Source organism: Cnephaeus nilssonii, assembly GCF_951640355.1.
Source record: "Cnephaeus nilssonii genome assembly, chromosome: 10".
Classification (NCBI taxonomy): Eukaryota; Metazoa; Chordata; class Mammalia; order Chiroptera; family Vespertilionidae; genus Cnephaeus; species Cnephaeus nilssonii.
This window is the reverse complement of record NC_137081.1, coordinates 5915902-5936079: the sequence shown is the minus strand read 5'-3', so window position 1 is coordinate 5936079 and position 20178 is coordinate 5915902. Positions and strand designations below refer to the sequence as shown.

The window sequence follows — 20178 nt, the reverse complement described above, 5'->3', positions numbered from 1 at the left end:
GGTAGCCTGGCCCTCCCTCTTTGAGGCGATCGATATTTTCATATACATTTTACTAATTTTCTTGCATCTCTGACACTTCTATTATAGAGGAAGGGCAAATAGCAATATTAAAATATTTCCTCTAATTAATTCCCTTTCAATGTGTGCCAGGCCACTAGTATGGCTATAAAAAGGAAATGAACACTGATTATCTCTGAATTATACTGGATTTGTTCTGCGTGTCACTCAGCTGTGAGAGGTTTCCAAGGATGGGCTTCTGGTCGTTTCACTGTGTGCCTGGAATTCACTGTGGGCCGTTAGCGCTGGGTGAGCAGTGAGTTCACGGGCTACTGGAGGAGTTCTGTTCTCTGCACTGAGTGGGGACAAACCACAGAAGGAGAGAGGACCGGGCGGGGGGTTGGGGGGAGGCCACAGTCAGCAGGGGAGTATGTAAACGGACACCGTGTTCACGCCAACCTGCGGTAAGATGTTTTGATCAGGTGAACCAGCTAGAAACACCATGTTGTGGGCTGTGTGACTGGTAAGTGGCTGAGAACCTGAGCTCTTCATTCCAGGAGCTGCCCTACGATGCCCTGCGGTACATGACGGGCGAGTGCAACTACGGCGGCAGGGTGACGGACGACTGGGACCGCCGCACGCTGCGCAGCATCCTCAACAAGTTCTTCTGCACCGAGCTGGTGGAGGACGCGGGCTACAAGTTCGACTCGAGCGGCATCTACTTTGTCCCCCCCGCGGGTGATGTAAGTATGTCTTTCTGGGAAACGCAAAGCCGTCAACACAGAAGTGCTCTGATACGGAAAAGGATTTTTCCAGAAGTCTTGTTTTCTGTTAAACCTTGTGTGAGCTCCCTTCGGTGTCATTAGGACAAAGCACACCCTGGCATAGACACAGTGGTCTCCTGCGGCTGTGGTGTGAGGGGAGCAGAAATGTCCCGAAGCCAAGAACAGCTTCCTCGGTGACCTGAGGCTCTATTAGCGTGAATGCAGTCCTTTGGGTAAAAAGCCATTGTCCCCAGTTAAAAAGGGAATACACATGTGAGGGGGTAAAAGTAATCTATATGTATAAAAGCCTAAGCGACCATTAGGACCGGTCACTGTGACATGCACTGACCACCAGGGGGCAGACGCTCAATGCAGGAGCTGCCCCCTGGTGGTCAGTGTACTCCCACATCCAACCTTCTGTGGTCCCTCTCCCAGGCCGGCTCGCCAGCCCCGATGGCCCCAATGGGAACTGGTCGAGACGGCACCAATCGCCGGCCAGGCCAAGGGACCCCACCCATGCACAAATTCATGCACCGGGCCTCTAGTATGAACAATAAGAGTTAATATTTATGTCATGCTTAATTATTTGCACAGTGGTTACAGGTCATGATCTCACCAGAGCAGCTGATTGACATTGGTATTACTAGTCTATCCCTTTTACAAGTGAAAAAGCAAGTTCACTCAAATCAAATGACTCGCCCAACGCCACACAAGGAGAGAGCGGCAGTCACAGAACCACCTACCGCACAAGGCCAGGGTCTCCTTTGGCTGTTGTTTTTTTTTTTTTCCCCAGTCCTGTCTGGTGGGAGACTGGTATCTGCCTTCAGATCACCACACAGTATATTTCCAGGGCAGTCAGATTGGTTCTCATTTCATTCCCAGGAGTCAGAAGGGCACATCTTGAAAGTTAAACACATGGCCACATTCAACACAGGCCCGTACCATAGCCCCCCAACCCTGGCCCATCGTCCACCAGGATTAATGCCAGCTGAGGTCAGGTATCCATGGGATGAAGAGAAAACTCCATCCCGGAGCCTCTGTCATTGATTGGGTGGAGCAAGTCAACATGGAGAATCATGGGTAACATGCTCTCCAGTAATGGGGTGGCAAAGGACCCAAAGCATGGGTCCTTTCCACCCATATTGAAACCCATCAATGAACAACCCTCCCCCCCCGCAATCAACATATATGTGTTTGTATATGATTATATGAGCATCAAGAAATATATGGGATTTTGGTAGAAGTCCAATTAAATAAATATAAAGTGTGAATGCACCTACATAAACACATATACAACGTTAATGATGGTGGTTATCTCAGGACAATAAATTTTCCGATTATTCTTACTTTTCTGAACTACGTAGATTTATCACAGTAAGAGTACCGAGAAAAAGTCAGAGTAGTGCCTAAATAAATTTATTTGATCGCAATAAATTAAGAACAGTCATCAGCAAAATGCAGCACAGAAAGATTTCTCTGGGAGACATTTCTAAATGAAGTGGCCCGGACATTCCTCTCTCTGTTTTAAAATCCATTCCGATTGAATGATACAGTTTCTTTTTCTCTCTCTAAATGTGTTCATATCTTAATTTTTTAAAACCTGGGCTGCTGAGGCGGGAAGAACAGGAAAGCATTCAGTGTCTGCTCTCACAGGCTCATCCACTCAATAATCTGAGTGTTGAAATCACCTCTTTTCAGTGGGAAGGTTCCACAGGATGATTGATTTCTAACCTCCCAACTCCCTGTGATTCATCTCTGCAGCACAAAAGCTACATCGAATACACGCAGACTCTGCCGCTGACCCCAGCACCGGAAATCTTTGGGATGAATGCCAACGCAGATATCACGAAAGATCAGTCAGAAACGCAACAGCTATTCGATAACATTCTTCTCACACAGGTGTGTGGTTTTGCAGCGCTGGCCCCTGAGTCTGGAGCGTGTGAGCACAGCAGGGGCCCGCACACACAGTTCTGTCTGTGAAGGTGGATAACCACGCTAAGGAAAAGAAAAATATGTACACGGGCCTCCCGTATGGATTTAAGCAAAGTACACGAGTTGTATGGGGTGTTCTTCATCCATCTGTTGGCCTGGAAAGAATCTTTGAGTATTATTCTGCTGCCAGGAGGTCTTGGAGTGACATTCTTTGAGTCTCTCTGAGTATTGTCTGATAGCATTCCGCTGCTAGAATTCCACTTCCCCCCCCTTTTTTTTTTGCATAAACCATGCCCAAATGCATGACATAGCTGGCCCTTTAAATTCCCCTTGAGTGGAAGAAGAATCTCAAAGCTACTTGGGAAGCAGTTGATACCAGAATCCATCTAGAATTTTGCCTATTTTGTTTTCTAGTCTCTTACTAATTCACTAGCAACTTTTGAAATGACTTATTTTTTTATCAAATATTCCATAATGTGTAATCTAGCTTGCACAGAAACTGTATCTTTCACATCAGTATTTTATCAGATTATATAATATTTAAAGAATACAATTGTACCCGGCCAGCATGGCTCAGTGGTTGAGTGTCAACCTATGAACAAGGAGGTCACGGTTTGATTCCCGGGTTGCGGGCTTGATCCCCAGTGTGGAGCGCGCAGGAGGCAGCCGATCAACGACCCTCTCTCATCATTGATGTTTCTATTTCTCTCTCCTTCTACCTTCCTCTCTGACATCAATAAAAATATAGATTTTTTTTTTTAAAATAATACAATTGCAATAGCAAGTACAAAGTGGAAAAATAAAGTCAAGGAGAAAAACACAGTAACTCTTGGCAACTAAGCAGCTCCCCTGGAGAGAAGATGAAGGTGAGGGCGGTCAGAGAGTTCACCGCCAAGGCACAGAGTTCAGCATGGCCGGGGCAGGAGCCCACACGTTCGAATGGTCAATATCTAATCTTGCTTGTCTATTAAGGTCTTCTCTTGTATTGTTCTCCCTTTAGATGGGCTCAGTTGGTGGTGGTGGCTGTTTTTCATTTTTGAAAGCACGTTAGTCCAAATGGCAGGAGTTCCCTTAGAGAATGAATGAAATTTTAATAAGTTAAGGGTGATCGCTTGCCAGTGTTGCATAGAACCGTGCACCGAGATTCCCAGTCAGGACACATGCCCCGATTTTGGGCTAGATCCCCAGTAGGGGATGTGCAGGAGGCTTTCTCCCTCATGGATGTTTCTATCGCTTTCTCTCTCCCCCCCCCCTTCCTCTCTCTTTAAAAAGCAATAAAAACATATAAAAATAAGTTAAGGATGATTGTTCAGTCCAGCAAATTATTTCTCAAAATGAAGTCTATCTGACCTTTTTATTTTGGTGGAATCTCGGAGTAGTAATGGCCGTTAGTATTACAGAGTGCTTACTGCGCGCCAGCACTGTCCTCGGTGCTTGCAAAATCCTGTGAAGTGGAAGCCGACTGCTCTCATTTTACAGGAGTAAAACAGACACAGGAAGATTCGGCAGCTTACCCAAGGTCAGCAGTACAATTTCAAGCCAGGACTCAAAGCCACGCAGTCTGACTCCACTAGGTTGGCTCTAGAATCCGTGTTCTGATCCTCTATGCCAGTGGTCGGCAAACCGCGGCTCGTGAGCCACATGCGGCTCTTTGGCCTCTTGAGTGTGGCTCTTCCACAAAATACCACGGCCTGGGCGAGTCTATTTTGAAGAAATGGCGTTGGAAGAAGTTTAAGTTTAAAAAATTTGGCTCTCAAAGGAAATTTCAATTGTACTGTTGATATTTGGCTCTGTTGACAATGAGTTTGCCGACCACTGCTCTATGCTATACTGTCTTTCTAGGTTCTAAAAATGGAGTACGACTTAGATTACATAACCAGAAATGCTGGGGCTGGGGGTGGGGGGAGAGAAAGGAAGAAAGGAAGGAAAGAAGGAAGAAAGGAAAGAAGGAAGGAAGGAAGGGAGAGAGGGAGGGAGGGAGGGAGGGAGGGAGGAAGGAAGGAAGGAAGGAAGGAAGGAAGGAAGGAAGGAAGGAAGGAAGGAAGGAAAGGAAGGAAGGGAGAAAATCAGTTGGATATTACTTTCCAAACCTAGCACCCAATTATGTAATTTTGGATTGTGAGAAATAGGTAGACAGAAATGTTTGTGTTACTGAAATATTTTTCTTACATTTTTGAAGGGCTATTGGCCAGGGATTTGTTTTTTGTTTTGTTTTGTTTGTTTTCTTAGTTTTTTGTTTGTTTGTTTGTTTGTTTGCTTGTTTTTTGGTGGAAGCACAGCTCTTGTTAGAAAATGGGAATGTTTTGGCCCTGGCTGGTGTTGCTCAGTGGATAGAGCGTCGGCCTACAGGCAGAAGGGTCCTGAGTTCGATTCCAGTCAAGGGCACATGCCCCGGTTGCAAGCTCGAACCCCAGTGGGGGGCATGCAGGAGGCAGCCGATCAATGATTCCCTCTCATCATTGATGTTTCTATCTGTCTCTCCCTGTCCCTTCCTCTCTGAAATCAATAAAAATAGACTTAAAAAAAGAAAATAGGAATGTTTTTAATGAGTTTAAAGCACCTTTTATGCACATCAAAATACAAATAGAAATCAGATATGATTCTTTAAATGCAATGGAAATAATATTTTTCACTAGTTTTGGCCAAATATTCATTATCTCCTTTTTTCTCTAATTTGTCTTATTCGTTGTAAACCTGGCACTCAGGATCATAATAAAGGCTTAGCACATTCTAATATTTGGCATATCCCTTTGTTACTAACATGTAATTAACACTTATCAGCATTAATTTTTATTATTGTGCAACTTCATAGGGTTTTATGGTGGTATGTGCTAGGTAGCTGTAAAACTCTCACTAGACACTTAAGTAAAGTCGATGTTTATAGAATAGACCTGATGTGAAAACCAGGAAATATAAAATCTGAAATAAGACCAAACACAATTTCTTAGGACTGGAAAAATATGAGATAGTCATTTACATTCTAATAGTGCTTGCTCTCTTTCACACACACACACACACACACACACACACACACACACACTCATTTATTCTGAGGATCTACGGGTTTTTCCAGAAAATACAGGTTCATTCACACAGTACCACTGCAAACATACAACATAAACATGGAGATGCAACCTTAGCTGGCTTGTCTCAGTGGATAGAGCATCAGCCTGTGGACAAAAAGGTCCCAGGTTCGATTCAGGCCAAGGGCACATGCCTGGGTTGCGGGAGGCAGCCGGTCAATGATTCTCTCTCATCATTGATGTTTCTCTCTTCCTCTCCCTTCCTCTCTGAAATCAATAAAGAAATATATTTAAAAAACACCATGGAGCTGCACCTCCCCTTCTTGTCTCCAGTGTGGTCACCTGCTTCAAGGGGAAAACCCTCTCCCTGCTCTTGGCGACCAGTAGGCAGCAGAGTTATTAGCAAATACATTGTGCAGCGAGCTTTCTCAAAGCAAGATCCCAAATCCTCTCGCTGGTTTTTTAACACCCGTCCCCCCATGGCCACGCCACCGATGTAAATGCTTTTCCTCCCTCTCCGCAGCACCTGCTCCACCGCCACCAGGTGGCTCAGTGGGTAGCTCATTCCCCTCCCCCAGGCCCTCTTGGCCTCTGCGCACTGGGAGTGTCCTCCTCCCTCCTGGCTAACTCTGGTTATCTCCCGAAACGGCCCGCCCATACCTGTTATCATCGCTCCCGTCCACCTCGGGTGGAGGAGGATGGCAGATGGTGGCACAGCGGTGGCACCCCTGACACTCCCCCGAGCCCCAGCCCGCCTCCTCCTCCCTCCGTGGGGACCTCTCACTGACGGCGTGGGTTCTCCCAGTCTCGTTCCGCAGAAGCCGGCGCCAAGTCCTCCGAGGAAGTGGTGAATGAGGTCGCCGGGGACATTTTGGGGAAACTGCCCAACAACTTTGACATTGAGGCTGCGATGAGGAGGTACCCGACCACGTACACTCAGAGCATGAACACCGTGCTGGTCCAGGAGATGGGCCGGTTCAACAAGCTGCTGCAGACCATCCGGGAGTCGTGCGTTAACATCCAGAAGGCCATCAAGGTGAGGGACGCACAAGAACAGGCATGCCCACGTCACCTTTCTGAACTCCCCCCCCCCCCCCAAACGCTTCCGCTGGTGGTTGTCTTCATATCAAACATGCCAGATTGGCCCTGGCTGGTTTGGTTCAGTGGATAGAGCGTCGGCCTGTGGACTGAAGGGTTCTGGCTTCAATTCCTGGTCAAGGGCACATGCCCAGGTTGCGGGCTTGATCCCCAGTGGGGGGCGTGCAGGAGACAGCCGATCAATGATTCTCTCTCATCATTGATGTTTCTCTCTCCCTCCCTCCCTCTCCTTTCCTCTCTGAAATCAATGCAAATGCACACATGTGAAAAGAAGGAAGAGAGGAGCTAGTGGGCTGGCTGTAGTGTTAACCCCCGGGCTGGCTGTGGGGTGTCCGGCTGGGCGGCCTGGCTAAGCTGCACTCGGTCTCATGCATTTCTCCTGGACCTGGTCCTTCCCATTCCCCCCGCCTCCCGCACCCGGAGCCCACAGGGAAGGAGGCTCTGGGACCTCACACCCAGCACCCGGAGCCCACAGGGAAGGAGGCTCCCTCTGGGACCTCACACCCCGCACCCGGAGCCCACAGGGAAGGAGGCTCCCTCTGGGACCTCACACCCAGCACCCGGAGCCCACAGGGAAGGAGGCTCTGGGACCTCACACCCAGCACCCGGAGCCCACAGGGAAGGAGGCTCTGGGACCTCACACCCAGCACCCGGAGCCCACAGGGAAGGAGGCTCCCTCTGGGACCTCACACCCCGCACCCGGAGCCCACAGGGAAGGAGGCTCCCTCTGGGACCTCACACCCAGCACCCGGAGCCCACAGGGAAGGAGGCTCTGGGACCTCACACCCAGCACCCGGAGCCCACAGGGAAGTAGGCTCCCTCTGGGACCTCACACCCAGCACCCGGAGCCCACAGGGAAGGAGGCTCCCTCTGGGACCTCACACCCAGCACCCGGAGCCCACAGGGAAGGAGGCTCTGGGACCTCACCTCCAGCACCCGGAGCCCACAGGGAAGGAGGCTCTGGGACCTCACACCCAGCACCCGGAGCCCACAGGGAAGGAGGCTCCCTCTGGGACCTCACACCCAGCACCCGGAGCCCACAGGGAAGGAGGCTCCCTCTGGGACCTCACACCCAGCACCCGGAGCCCACAGGGAAGGAGGCTCTGGGACCTCACACCCAGCACCCGGAGCCCACAGGGAAGGAGGCTCTGGGACCTCACATCCAGCACCCGGAGCCCACAGGGAAGGAGGCTCCCTCCGGGACCTCACACCCAGCACCCGGAGCCCACAGGGAAGGAGGCTCCCTCTGGGACCTCACATCCAGCAAACACGCATCCCCCAGTTCCCATCTCAGGGGGGCCTTTTAACTCCCTGAGCCGCGACCCCCACTCCGGGAACTTCTTCGCTTTCTCTCCAGGTTTCATTGGAACCAGGGGGTGCGCAGTTTTGTGGGAGGAGCCCTAGGCGTCTGTTTTCTAAATCAGGTTCAACCCCCTTTCTCCTCTGGCCCCGCCTCCCCTCCTCCAGGCCGCCAGGCCAGCGCCCTGAGTGTTTGGGGCGTCCCTCGATGGGCACCTGGCTGACCCTTAGCTTTGCCCTCTGCCAGCTGAGGGCCGGGTTTCCCCTGACCAGGAAGCCGATCGCCCCTGGTTCCTATACTCGTCAGAACCACGGTGGTGGACACCTGCAGCTAATGCCCGTTTCGTGTCCATTGCACCTCAGTTAAAGTGTTTCCGTTCCAATCTGACTAGGTGAACATTTTTCATGGGAATAGTTCGAGGACTCCAGGACTTACTTGTGAGCAAAAGAAAATACCGTTCCTCTCTTTGTTCGCTGTATGGCTCGCCCTTAACTAACCACAGTGGTAACAAAGGATGATGGTGAAGAAGGCGCGCGGTCACGCTAACCAGAGGTCCCTGTGCTCCAGGGGCTGGTGGTGATGTCCACGGAGCTCGAAGAAGTGGTCAGCAGCATTCTGAACGTCAAGATCCCCGGGATGTGGATGGCGAAGTCCTACCCGAGCCTCAAGCCGCTCGGCAGCTACGTGAACGACTTCCTCACCAGACTGAGGTTCCTGCAGGTGAGCATCGCCGCGCACACGTCCGTCCCCTCTGGCCTCAGGCCTCCATCTGGGATGCGCTCACTCCCCCGTTTTCCTGGGCATTTCCCGCACACATGACCCCGCTCGCTCTCGCATGTGATCAGCTGCTCCCTGGACTGCCTATCAGGGGTCCTCAAACTTTTTAAACAGGGGGCCAGTTCACTGTCCCTCAGACCGTTGGAGGGCCAGACTATAGTTAAAAAAAACTATGAACAGATTCCTATGCACACTGCACATATCTTATTTTGAAGTAAAAAAACAAAACGGCAAAAACACCCGCACGTGGCCCGCGGGCCGTAGTTTGAGGACGCCTGCCTAGATCCTCGCCTGAGCAGGAGAGTTTCTGAAAGCTGGGTCAGTGAGCTTAGATGTTCAAGTCACAGACAAGTGAGAGAGAAAGCAGCCGCTTATGCTGATCTTTCCTTCCATATTTAGCATCGAACTAGGTGCCTAGAGCAGAGCAGCTGAGAAGGCGGCCAGGTGAGAGCAAGCCGCGGCCTCCCTGCCCAGCACCCGCCGGGCACCCTGGCCCTGGATGGCAGGCCCGCCCGGCACAGTGCCGGCCTCAGCTCGCTGTCCCCCATGTGCCCGGCAGGCTGGGGTCCACCTCCTAACCCCCTGGCACAGCGGTGCTTTGCCTGTTCTTATTAACAGCGGTAGTCACCCGCAGCAGTAACGCGTGTCCTGGATCCTGTGCAGGACCCGTAAGAAGACTGCCTGTCTGCGGGCTAGGAGCCTACCTTCCCTAACACAGCCGGCCGCCGGCCAGCGCCGAAACCGAGGAAGTCAGGTTGTTCTGGAGAGATGAAGGCTCTGCCTGGGCCTCTCACCGGGGAAATCCTCCGGCTTCTGCCCCCTGCAATTCCGTACTTAGCTCAAGTCACTATGCAGCGCGCCTCCTGTAATACATGGCCAGGCTCCCCGGGGTGTCGTTGGTACAGACCCGAGCTCTCCCCCCTGGTCCTCTGGGGGCGCCTGATGGATTTCATTGTATTTGGGGGAAGGAGGTGGGAAAACTTCCAAAGGAATAGTGTACTGGCCACGCATGACCAGAGAGAGAAAAGGTGAAAAAGCATGACCATCGGCCCAGCTCGTAGGCATGACCTCCTCTTCCACGCAGCCAGCCAGCACGATGCTCGCGCGGCCACTGTGTTAGGGTTCACTGCTGATGGAGCTTCGGACGGAGCCGCTGGGTAATGATGCAGCGGACACTGACGTCTGCATCCGCACGTGGTGGTACCGAGCTGGTCCGGTGGGTGTAAAACTGAAGTCAGAGCAAAACACAGGAGCTGCTACTTACTTTTAAAACCTTCAGAGTATGGCTTTATAGCCCTCGGGTATTAGTTTACCTAAAAGATAACGGAGGGAGTGTGGGGGGCAGGTTTGAACGTGGCCGGGCCTGTGCTTTGACCCCCAGCAATGGTACGAGGTGGGCCCCCCTCCGTCCTACTGGCTCTCCGGCTTCTTCTTCACGCAAGCCTTCCTGACCGGAGCCCAGCAGAACTTCGCCAGGAAATACACCATCCCCATCGACCTGCTCGGGTTCGACTACGAGGTGCTGGAGGACAAAGACTACAAGGTCCCTCCGGAGGACGGTAAGTCAGCGGCAGCGCCCGCTCCCTTCGCTCAGCGCTTAAACCTCCTAGTCGTCACGTATGTCACTCACCTCGAAGTGGCCGAGAAAAGAAATTATGGGGAGAGAGAGGATACGATAAAGCAAATGGAGATGAAAGGAATCTGAAGAAGGAGTCTGTGTCCTGTGTACTGTTTTATCCTTGCAAAATTACGTAAGTTTGAAATGTTTTCTAATACAAAGTAGGGAGGAAGTAATCACCAAATCAGTCACCCCTGTGTCCAAGGCAACTCCACCTCCTCACTCCCTGGCTCACTCTGCTGGGCTCGGGGGACATCAACAGTGGGCGCTTTAGACGGGATCTTGACCCGCAACCAAGCTCTGCTCCAGCGGGAGGTGCTAACAAATGGATGTGTGACCACCACAGTGCAGGACAGTCACGTCGCTGTGCCGAGTGATTCACTTTACACCGACTGTCACACATCTCGGGGAGTTGTAACACGATGACGCAATCCTACCAGCATTTCCGGGAAGTTGCTTTCCCACTCGCGAAACCAGCACCGCGCCTTGCTCGTCCTTCCCTCAGCTCCCACGTCTCTCCTCATCCCTCACTGAGAAAATGAGAGGCCGTGAGAAGAGAGCTCTTAGCAACACCACGTCTATGACCTGCCCACAGCGGCACCTCCGATCGTCCAGATCCTATGGGTGGCCCGCGTTCCATTTTTCCCTCCTTCCAAGGGTTTTTGCTCCTCCAATTGTGCCCTCTTTTTCTAAAATCAACAGCATCCTTCTCACTACTGGATAATTCCTATCAGCATGCAGCATGCTCTAGAATCTCTCTTCTTAACAGAAATAAGGCCCGGCCAGTGTGGCTCAGTGGTTGAGCATCGACCTATGAACCAGGAGGTCACAGTTCAATTTCCGGTCAGGGCACATGCCCAGGTTGCAGCCTCGATCCCCAGTGTGAGGCGTGCAGGAGGCAGCCGATCAGTGATGAGAGAGAATCATGGATCGGCTGCCTCCTGCATGCCCCACACTGGGGATGGAGCCTGCAACCCAGGCCTGTGCCCTGATGGGGAATCGAGCCGTGACCTCCTGGTTCACACTCAACCCCTGAGACGCCTGGCTGGCTGGAGTGGCTTTCATCCGCTACTTCACCGGCTGGCACCCGACTGGCTGACTTGACTCTAAGGTCTTCAGGAAGCAGACAGAGCAGGTGTCATTGTTTTACAAACGCCCCCAGCTCTTCTCCGGCTGACAAAACGGGTCTGAAGTTAAAGGATGGACTGCTTCGCTGTGGTCCTGAGGTGTGGCCCGTGTCTGCAGGGCAGGAGGCCACAGCGGTCCCCTGAGTCCCTAACGTGCGAGTGAGCCACGCTCTGCTCCAGGGAGTTCATCCTCTGTCCTTGGCGTGAGATCGGCTCTAAAAGGGACGAGAAAGTTGACTCTCCGGACGTGAGGGATCTGCGGGGGGGGCGCATTGGTGCGCATGCCCAGAAGCCACCAGGTCCCGACAGCATTGAGTAACTTCTGCAGAGTTCCTGGCCGCTGACACGGGTCAATTAAATATACGAATCTGATTGTGTGCGCACAGATTAATTTAAAACTGCTTCGCTCTGTTGGCCCCACGTTCAGTTACACCAGGGAATTAGCTGCCAAGGGCCTAGGCAAACGGTAGATATTCTCGAAAAACGGACGTGAAGGCCAAACGCGGAGAACTCTGTGTTTTGTGTTAGCACAAGCTTTGGCTGCTGACCTGGGATAACCCGCATAGTGTTCACAGGAGGAATTTCAGATTCAGAACCCAGTTTGCATATTTAAAGTGTTGTATTAACACCTGCTTCTTTTACATTTAGGTGTCTTAATTTATGGATTATTTTTGGATGGCGCTTCCTGGAATAGAAAGATAAAGAAACTTGCAGAATCACTTCCCAAAATCCTTTATGATACAGTGCCTGTGGTTAGTATTTCCCAAGGGTATATGCGTGGGGGGCTATTTTACACATACTTGCACACGCACACACAGTCAACTCATTATTCAGGATAATCATGTTTCATAAAGTTTTTTAAATTTATTTCTAGAGAGGAAGGGAGGGAGAGAAACATCGATTGGCTACCTCCCACATGTGCCCCAACTGGGGATCAAACCCGAAACCCGGGCATGTGGCCTGACCAGGAATTGAACTGGTGACCCTTCGGTGTTGCTGCCAACATTGAATTAGTGGACACTGAACCACTGCTCCCAGGAGAAATGCTGACAGATCAATACATAACCTCGTTTTATTTGTGTTTCTGTCTAAAGGCACTTTCTATATATATAAAAGCCTAATATGCAAATTGTCCCCTCAGGAGACCAGGAGTTCCATCGCTCGCTATGACATGTGCTGACCACCAGGGGGCGGTGCAGAATGAAGGGAGGCCCCAGCCTGCAGCAGGCAGCCAGCAGCCAGCAGCCAGGGAAGGGAGGCCCTGGCCAGCAGCAGGAAGTCCCCGATGGGCCCTGATCACCAGCCAGGCCTAGGGACCCTACCTGTGCTCGAATTTCGTGCACTGGGCTTCTAGTATTTAATAATATTGTTGACCCATGATCATTGAACTCACGAACACGAGTGCTGTAGCTTGTGCCTGAACGGAGCTGACAGGACTTTCCCCATAAGGCACGCCACAGCCTGCGTGCACGTCATAGCCTGCGTGCATGTAGGAATGCCAGACAGCCCCGCAGCGTGACACTCGTGGGTCCCTTTAAACAGAAAAATCGCCACTAACAACTACAAAGATCCACAGAAATGTTTCAAGCTGGTCATTAAGTAAACCATCAGAGGATACGTGTTTGGTTGTGAGAGATGAAACAAGAGTCAGACAAAGACCCTGTGGGCAGAGCCAGTTCCAGAATGAGACCCGAACTGGCAGTCACAGGGCAGGTGTGGAGTGTTCCTTCCTTTCACATGGAAACGCTTAAGTCGTTGCAGTTGCTGGATGGTGCTTGCCTGGGGCCCCGCCCTGCTGGCGGCTCTGCGCATGTGCGCACAGGGCCAGGAAGATGCAGAGTGCTGATGTCAGCATGACGAATACACGTTAGTGCTCGGCAAGCCTGCAAGTACAGAACCCAGGAGTGGTGAGGATCAACTGCATGTGTGGATCCACCTACACACGCACACGTTTTATGACGTAATTTTTTCCTACCATAAACCTTGACCTAAGAATGTGAACTAGCTGACATCCACCCACATAAAGTATGTTTTCTAGGCACCCGTTCAGCATGGGCAGACTAAACCATGTGAATACTAAGTTCCCATCTGTCACTGCGTCAGGGGGAATGGCTCGATGTTCACTCAGTTGGAGGGCCGAGATGGCGATAACACAGCGGCTGTGGGTTTACGCGAATTGCTTGTGGGAAAAGGGGAACAGCCCGGACAGGCAGCTCTGACAGGCAGAGGGGGACCAGCTGGCAGGCAGCTGCAGGAAACCTGCCATGACACGGAGGCACGGTGGGCAGAGCGAGTTCCAGAGTGAGACCCGAACTGAAAGTCACAGGGCAGGTGTGCAACGTCAGGAGTTGACTGGTATCGGATTTTTTCCCCTTTCACACGGAAACGCTTCAGTAGCTGCAGTGACTAGGAGAAGGAATTTGTAAATGGGTGATTCTCCCAAATAGGAAGTTACTTAGTGAGAACAATTCTCATTAAGAAAATCCACTCTTGCCCTGGCCTGTTTGGCTTGGTGGATAGAGCGCCGGCCCGTGGACCGAAGGGTCCTGGGTTTGATTCCGGTCAAGGGCATGTACGTTGGTTGCAGGCTCCTCCCCGGCCCGGGCCTTGGTCTGGGTGCATGCAGGAGGCAACCAATCGATTTGTTTCTCTCACATTGATGTTTCTCTCTGTCTTTCCCACTCTCCCTAAAAGATCAATGGAAAAATATCCTCAGGGGAGGATTAACAACAACAAAACACACACACAAAGAAAATCCACCCTTGGTTGAAATGAAACCCATCCAACTTGAGTGGCCTTAACTGGGTCTGGAACACTGTTCTGTGAATCCCCCTCATAAGAGTCTGGATCCCACAGTTACGTGGGGCAAAGACTAGCACCCTTATTAGCTCCTTCCTACAGCTTGTATTTTGACCTGAGAAACCTAAGAGAACTAGGGATAACGGGGTCAAGCTTTACCACCTCAGAGGATCGCTGCTATTATTACCACAGAGAAATGAATTCCAATAAGTTCTAAAATGTTTTTCATCTTTATGACCAGTTGGTTCTGTGTCCATATCCAGAGGGCAATTGGCCCCAGTCCTGTTGTCGAGATTGGGGAGGTTCGGCCACGCTTACATTCTAGGAACGTGGCTGGCTCTAAAGATAACGTGGGTGCATTGCATCTGCATGACACACACACCAGCGACCTTAAAACACCCTCCTACGCCCTGGGGTTCAGTGGGTGGAAGCGCTGTCCTGGGCACCACAGGGTCCCGGGTTCGATTCCCCGCCAGGCCACATGCCCAGGTTGGGAGTTTGATCCCTGGTCGGGGTGCACGTGGGAGGCAACGGATAGATATTTCTCTAAAACCAATTAAAAAAAGATGTCCTCATGTGAGGATTAAAAATAATAAAAAGATATTTACCTAAAATGGGGAAGTGACCTGGTTCCACCATCATTGATAAGAATCCTCCCCGAATATCTCGGGATCGGCCTTTATTAACCAGGCAGCATGATTCTGAGTACCGATGGTGGCAGTTTCCTCTCTTTAAGGTATACCTGACTCGTGTGTAAGCACCAAAGTCCTCCCAGGTAAGCACGGCGGAGAGGGGAGGAACAGTTAGCGTGCTTTTTGACAGGGAGGTGAAAGTGACCACGCATTTCTTCTCACTGAGCCTCTGAACTGGTTCTGAGAGTTCTGGGGCTCTGAAGCAATGCTGGGCCACGGCAGCTGAACTCCTTGGGCCGCAGAAGTTCGCAGACGTAGCTGAGCTAACACCACTGTGCTCGCGTTCCAACACCACAGCCCTGACTCCGGTGTCCGCACTTCCTTCCAGATGTGGCTGAAGCCCTGTAAGAGGGCCGACATCCCTGAGCGGCCAAGCTACGTGGCCCCGCTGTACAAGACCAGCGAGCGGAGAGGGACGCTGTCCACCACGGGCCACTCCACCAACTTTGTGATCGCCATGACGCTGCCCTCCGACCACCCGAAGGAGCACTGGATCGGGCGGGGCGTGGCCCTGCTGTGCCAGCTCAGTGCCTAGATGCCCGTCAGTCCGCCCGTCCGCTCCCCTCTCGTTACATGATGGAGTAGAAATAGATTTTCCTTTTTAAACAACCTAATTAGTGTAAGTCAATCTGTCTAAAGTTACACTTAATTATAAACTTATTAATGTGCAAATGCAGCCTTTGTTTACAATGAATGTCCTCAAATAAAGATTAGACTAGAGACAGCACATTGGCATTTTGCTCTTTTTTAATGTCTTTATTTTGGGAGTTCCACAGGCATTAGGAACATACATAAAATGACACACCACTGTTGACAATGAAAAAAAAACAGCATTTGATCATTTCAGCTTTATAAATTTTAAAAAAATGATTCTGTTATAACAACAACAACAACAATAAAAAGTTTAGATATTTTAGCAAGTATCACCTTGCAGGACCATCATCACATTTAAGCCACTGACTTACTGTTAATGGGAAACTTCACACTGCACTAGTTACTGGAGTACTTCTAAGCATAATCACAGCAGATCGAATGCAATGTGACGTACACCGAATTTCATACGGATGTCACACGGTGACAGCATCGTACGGCAACAGCAATGACCTCCAACACACACCTTAAAGCAGACTGGCCACGCTCAATGGAATGTTGGAGCCAAACAGAAATGTAGTGGAATTCAGATTGTCTGTAAGACTTGAAATTCTGCATCAGAATGACGTGAAAACTAAACACTGGTGGAACCCTAACAAAATACTAGCAGCCACGGTCCCAGCCCTCCTAAAAGATCTAGCAAATAAAGATAATACCGTGTTTGAGAAAATATAAAACTTCATGTACTTCAGCATAACCTAGTTGCTTTACATCGGGTGTTTCAGACGGGAGCACACTGCAGCTGCTGCTCTCCATGAACGTTTTTGAGATAAGCAGATCTAACAATGCTGGAATGCAGAAGCTGCCTGGGTACAGACACCCAGCAATGAACTATAAGCTTGGCTTGGTTCAGAAAGCAAGGAACTTGAGTCCCTTGAACTTGGCAGTACTAAATCAAACATCAGCACCTTTTAGCTCAGTTGCTTGAAGGGCCAAGCAATGAGATGAGGACTGTCCTAACTCGGCACCCACTGCTGGAAATAATCCATGCAGAAAGCTCCTCCTCGTTCCGGGAGACCGGGGAGAGAGCCGGACGTCACGGCACAGCCAGGCATCCAGGGAGAAAACACACCGGCTCCCCCGCTTGCAGCGGAAGAAGGAACACTGGCAGCCCTCCCCTGATACCCGGGAGGTTTTGGTTTCCGTTGTGAAGTTCAGGAGGAAAGGAACTGGGGAAAGGAGGAGGGCTGAGTGGAAGTATCCTAATGGAATGGGAAGAGTTGGGCTCTTCAGTATTGAACAGTAAGGTTTTTAGAGCAGCTACATGCGTAGCCAAGCAGGTTAGGAGAAAGCTGCTGCCGGAGTGAAGCACAGCTGGACTGTGTAAGTGAAGACCCTGTGGCACAGGGTGCAAACAGAAAGCTCCATGCATCTGACTGCTACAAATTATTGGGCCAAAATCCAGACTCAACACAGCTGGCACTTCTCACACATCGGTCACAATTAACGGGAGGAGAACAGGGCACCTACGAAAGAGACTAACCCCTATCAGGCACCAACAGCACATCTTGGCACAAAAGGATCAAGTGACTTTAGCTCAGCTATTTAAATAGATCGTCCCAGTCACGTGGTACTACGATGGCCACAGTATCACTGGGATTACCCTCATGACCGTTTTTGTTCTGTTCCGTTAGCGCTCCGTGTACTGATTATGGACATGGAACATCTGGATTTACTGTCGGTGACAGCATGGTCCCAATGCCATCTGGTAAAGCGATACATACATTTAGAACTTAAATTTCCCAAACAACTAGTTAGTACTGTTAAAGTAGGAAAATTGAATATTTAGACCATGTTTGGATTCTTCACTTCTTTGAAACTTTCCAGAGGATTACAATTTTAATAATAAAAAACATTTTACCACATGCTCCGACCGCCTACCCCACCCAACTCCCCCCAAAAAAATATCCCAAAAATTAAAAAACAAAACAAAAACACCCAAATACCAAGTATAATATTAATACAAAGAACCATTATGAATCTTCCATTAAACTGAAGCTCACACAAACATACAATCACACATTTCAGTAGTTTAGGCTGGGAGTTTAAACACTATGTAAATATATACAAAAATAGTAACTCTAGATTCAAGAATAAGGACTTTTCCCAATGCTAAATCCACACCTTACTGCAGCCTGAGCTCTCCTCTGGGCCCTAGAATCTACATATGCAATCTCAAAGTCAAGTTGATCCCTGTTACCACATGTATATATATATGTAGCTGAATTAAAGGACACTACAAGTCATTTTTAGCACAAAGAAAAGTCTGTTCAAAGTCCATTTAAAATATTTTAAAGTTTAAGTGATTTTTTTTGGTTCAATTTCTATTTCTGCATAGCCACAGAAGTTTCTACTAATAAAGAGACTACTTTAGTGTTTTATATGATTATTTTTTGGAAGTCTTAATCCTATACCAACGTTGTTTCATGGAGTCCCATTTTCTCCTTTCTATATCACAAGCTTTACATTTTTTAAAAAGACAGTACAGAGCACCAGTCTCGGGAGTCAGCTCAAATCTCGGAACGTGTAAGCGGTGCAAGCCAGTGACCTTTCTTGGAGCGATGGGCACGCAGGCCGGGGACAGATGCCACGCTGCACGGTAGCCTTCTGGTAATCAACGTGATCCCGGAATGTCAGAACTGGAAGTCAAACACAATTTTGTCTTCGTAGAGGGCGATCACCAGCATGATGGCAAATCCAAACAGCAGCCCCAGGTTCTGCAGCACGAACTGCCCCACCGGGCAGAAGCCATGCTCCTCGTTGTCACCGTCGCCATGCAACATTTCCGGAAGCTGAGCAGAAACACAGATATTTACCAGCAGTTTTGTACAATCATCTGCTCAAATTCTTTTTTTTAATTTTCCTACCTAAGAACACTAATGACTAAAGCATAGCTACGGATCAAATAATTATCTTATTGAACACAATGCTAACTATAACACATGCTCATCAAACTTGGAGGGACTGGCAAGAGGCAGTGTGCTTCCTGGGGGGAGGGGGAGATGGGGTACAGCCAGGAAAACTGGAGGCGGGAGGGAATGGAAATGCTCAGGAGGATGGAGCGCCTTGAAGGTCAAAGCAAGAAGTTGGGTGCTTTTACACAGTCAGACGGAAAACCGCGTAAGGGTGGAAGCACGCCAGCGGCATGGCCTGACGGCTGAGGGGTCCCTGAAGACCGCACTAGCTGGTGTGCTGATAGAGTGCTGTGGACGAGGCAGGGCAGAAGCAGGGAGAACAGCTGGAAAGAGAAGGTGGCGGTGGCCTGAATGAGAGAGAGCGAGCAGTGGAGCAGAGGCGGCAGACGGAGCCCTCGGGCTACAGCTGGAAATAAGGGAAGTTACTTAAATTCCTTGGAATATAATTTTCTGCAAGACTGGCTCACCTAAGAGGTATAGTATTTCTTTCTTGTTTGCCGTTTTCTTAACAATAAAGCACATCCATCCCCATATTACACAGCCTTCAAAGTAGTATGATAACCCTGTAATTATATCTCTAGATACTACTGATCACTTCGAAGAGTAACAACCTTTGGTCAAAAACCTTCAACATCTCAACTGGTTTGCAAAGAAGGAAGGCTCCTACTTAACTATCTTTCCCTAATAGGTTACTGAGGATGGCCCATGTCTTTAGAAGGGGTTATATGTTTTGAAGAATTAGTCTTTCAAACCATCTCCAAAGATCTCTCCCCCTTTCAGAAGGTGTGTTCTAGTTACAGGTTGAGCATAACAAGGGAAGTAGAATACATCTCACCATATCCACCAGGGCTACGTAGAGGAACATGCCAGCAGTGATGGCGAAGATCCAGAGGGTGATGCTGTTGGCGTACTGCCCGACCGCGGTGCCGATGAACATGCCGATGTAAGCCATCATGGCCGAGAGCAGGTTGTACACAATGGCCTGCTTTACCGTCATGCCTGCTTTCAGAAGGACCGCAAAGTCACCTGCAGTGAAGGCAGAACGGGAGAGTTCTAAACCACAAGAAATCACACACCAATTTAGGAAAACACCAAGAAAAGACAAAGTGAAGAATGACATAAAAAGGTTACCTTTAATAACGGGTAAATTTATTTTTTACTTATAAAGTTAAACCTTTGTAACACACAAAAACCTTGGTGAATCTCAAAAGGCATGATGCTGAAAGACAGTATGACAGGTTCTATAGAATCCATTTATATGACAGTCTAAAAAAGATAAAACTACAGTGATGGAGAACATTCCAGGGCACCAGGGAGCAGGGTGAGGAAGGGATGTGACTATAAGGGAGAGCATGAGGGGTTCGTGTGAATGAATCAAAATTGCAACTATGTTTTGGGTCACATGAACCAAAACAAAATTTTTTTTTGGTGGCCACAGTATTTTAGTAATGAGTTTATGTGTGCAATGAGATGAAAAAGGTTGAA

General features: G+C 49.6%; 2 protein-coding genes across 6 annotated transcripts in view; one reads left to right on the top strand and one right to left on the bottom strand.

Moving 5' to 3' along the window:
- Window positions 1–15662, top strand: part of DNAH7 (dynein axonemal heavy chain 7) — a gene marked incomplete at both ends in the record, with an annotated part of 165773 nt that extends 150111 nt beyond the window's left edge. Inside the window, 7 exons of the mRNA XM_079783090.1 lie at window positions 555–740; window positions 2523–2660; window positions 6522–6752; window positions 8682–8834; window positions 10273–10450; window positions 12285–12388; window positions 15456–15662. Coding sequence (XP_079639216.1) covers window positions 555–740; window positions 2523–2660; window positions 6522–6752; window positions 8682–8834; window positions 10273–10450; window positions 12285–12388; window positions 15456–15662 — 1197 coding nt within the window. The remainder of the gene's footprint in view (window positions 1–554; window positions 741–2522; window positions 2661–6521; window positions 6753–8681; window positions 8835–10272; window positions 10451–12284; window positions 12389–15455) is intronic.
- A 204-nt stretch (window positions 15663–15866) lies between these two features.
- The window catches only part of SLC39A10 (solute carrier family 39 member 10), a 57032-nt gene continuing 52720 nt past the window's right edge, over window positions 15867–20178 (bottom strand). For all 5 annotated transcript variants that reach the window (XM_079782985.1, XM_079782982.1, XM_079782981.1 and 2 more), the window contains exons 9-10: window positions 19529–19719; window positions 15867–18570 (exon numbers count right to left, since the gene is read on the bottom strand). In XM_079782985.1, the coding sequence (XP_079639111.1) occupies window positions 18412–18570; window positions 19529–19719 (350 nt within the window). In that variant the 3' untranslated portion in view covers window positions 15867–18411. The remainder of the gene's footprint in view (window positions 18571–19528; window positions 19720–20178) is intronic.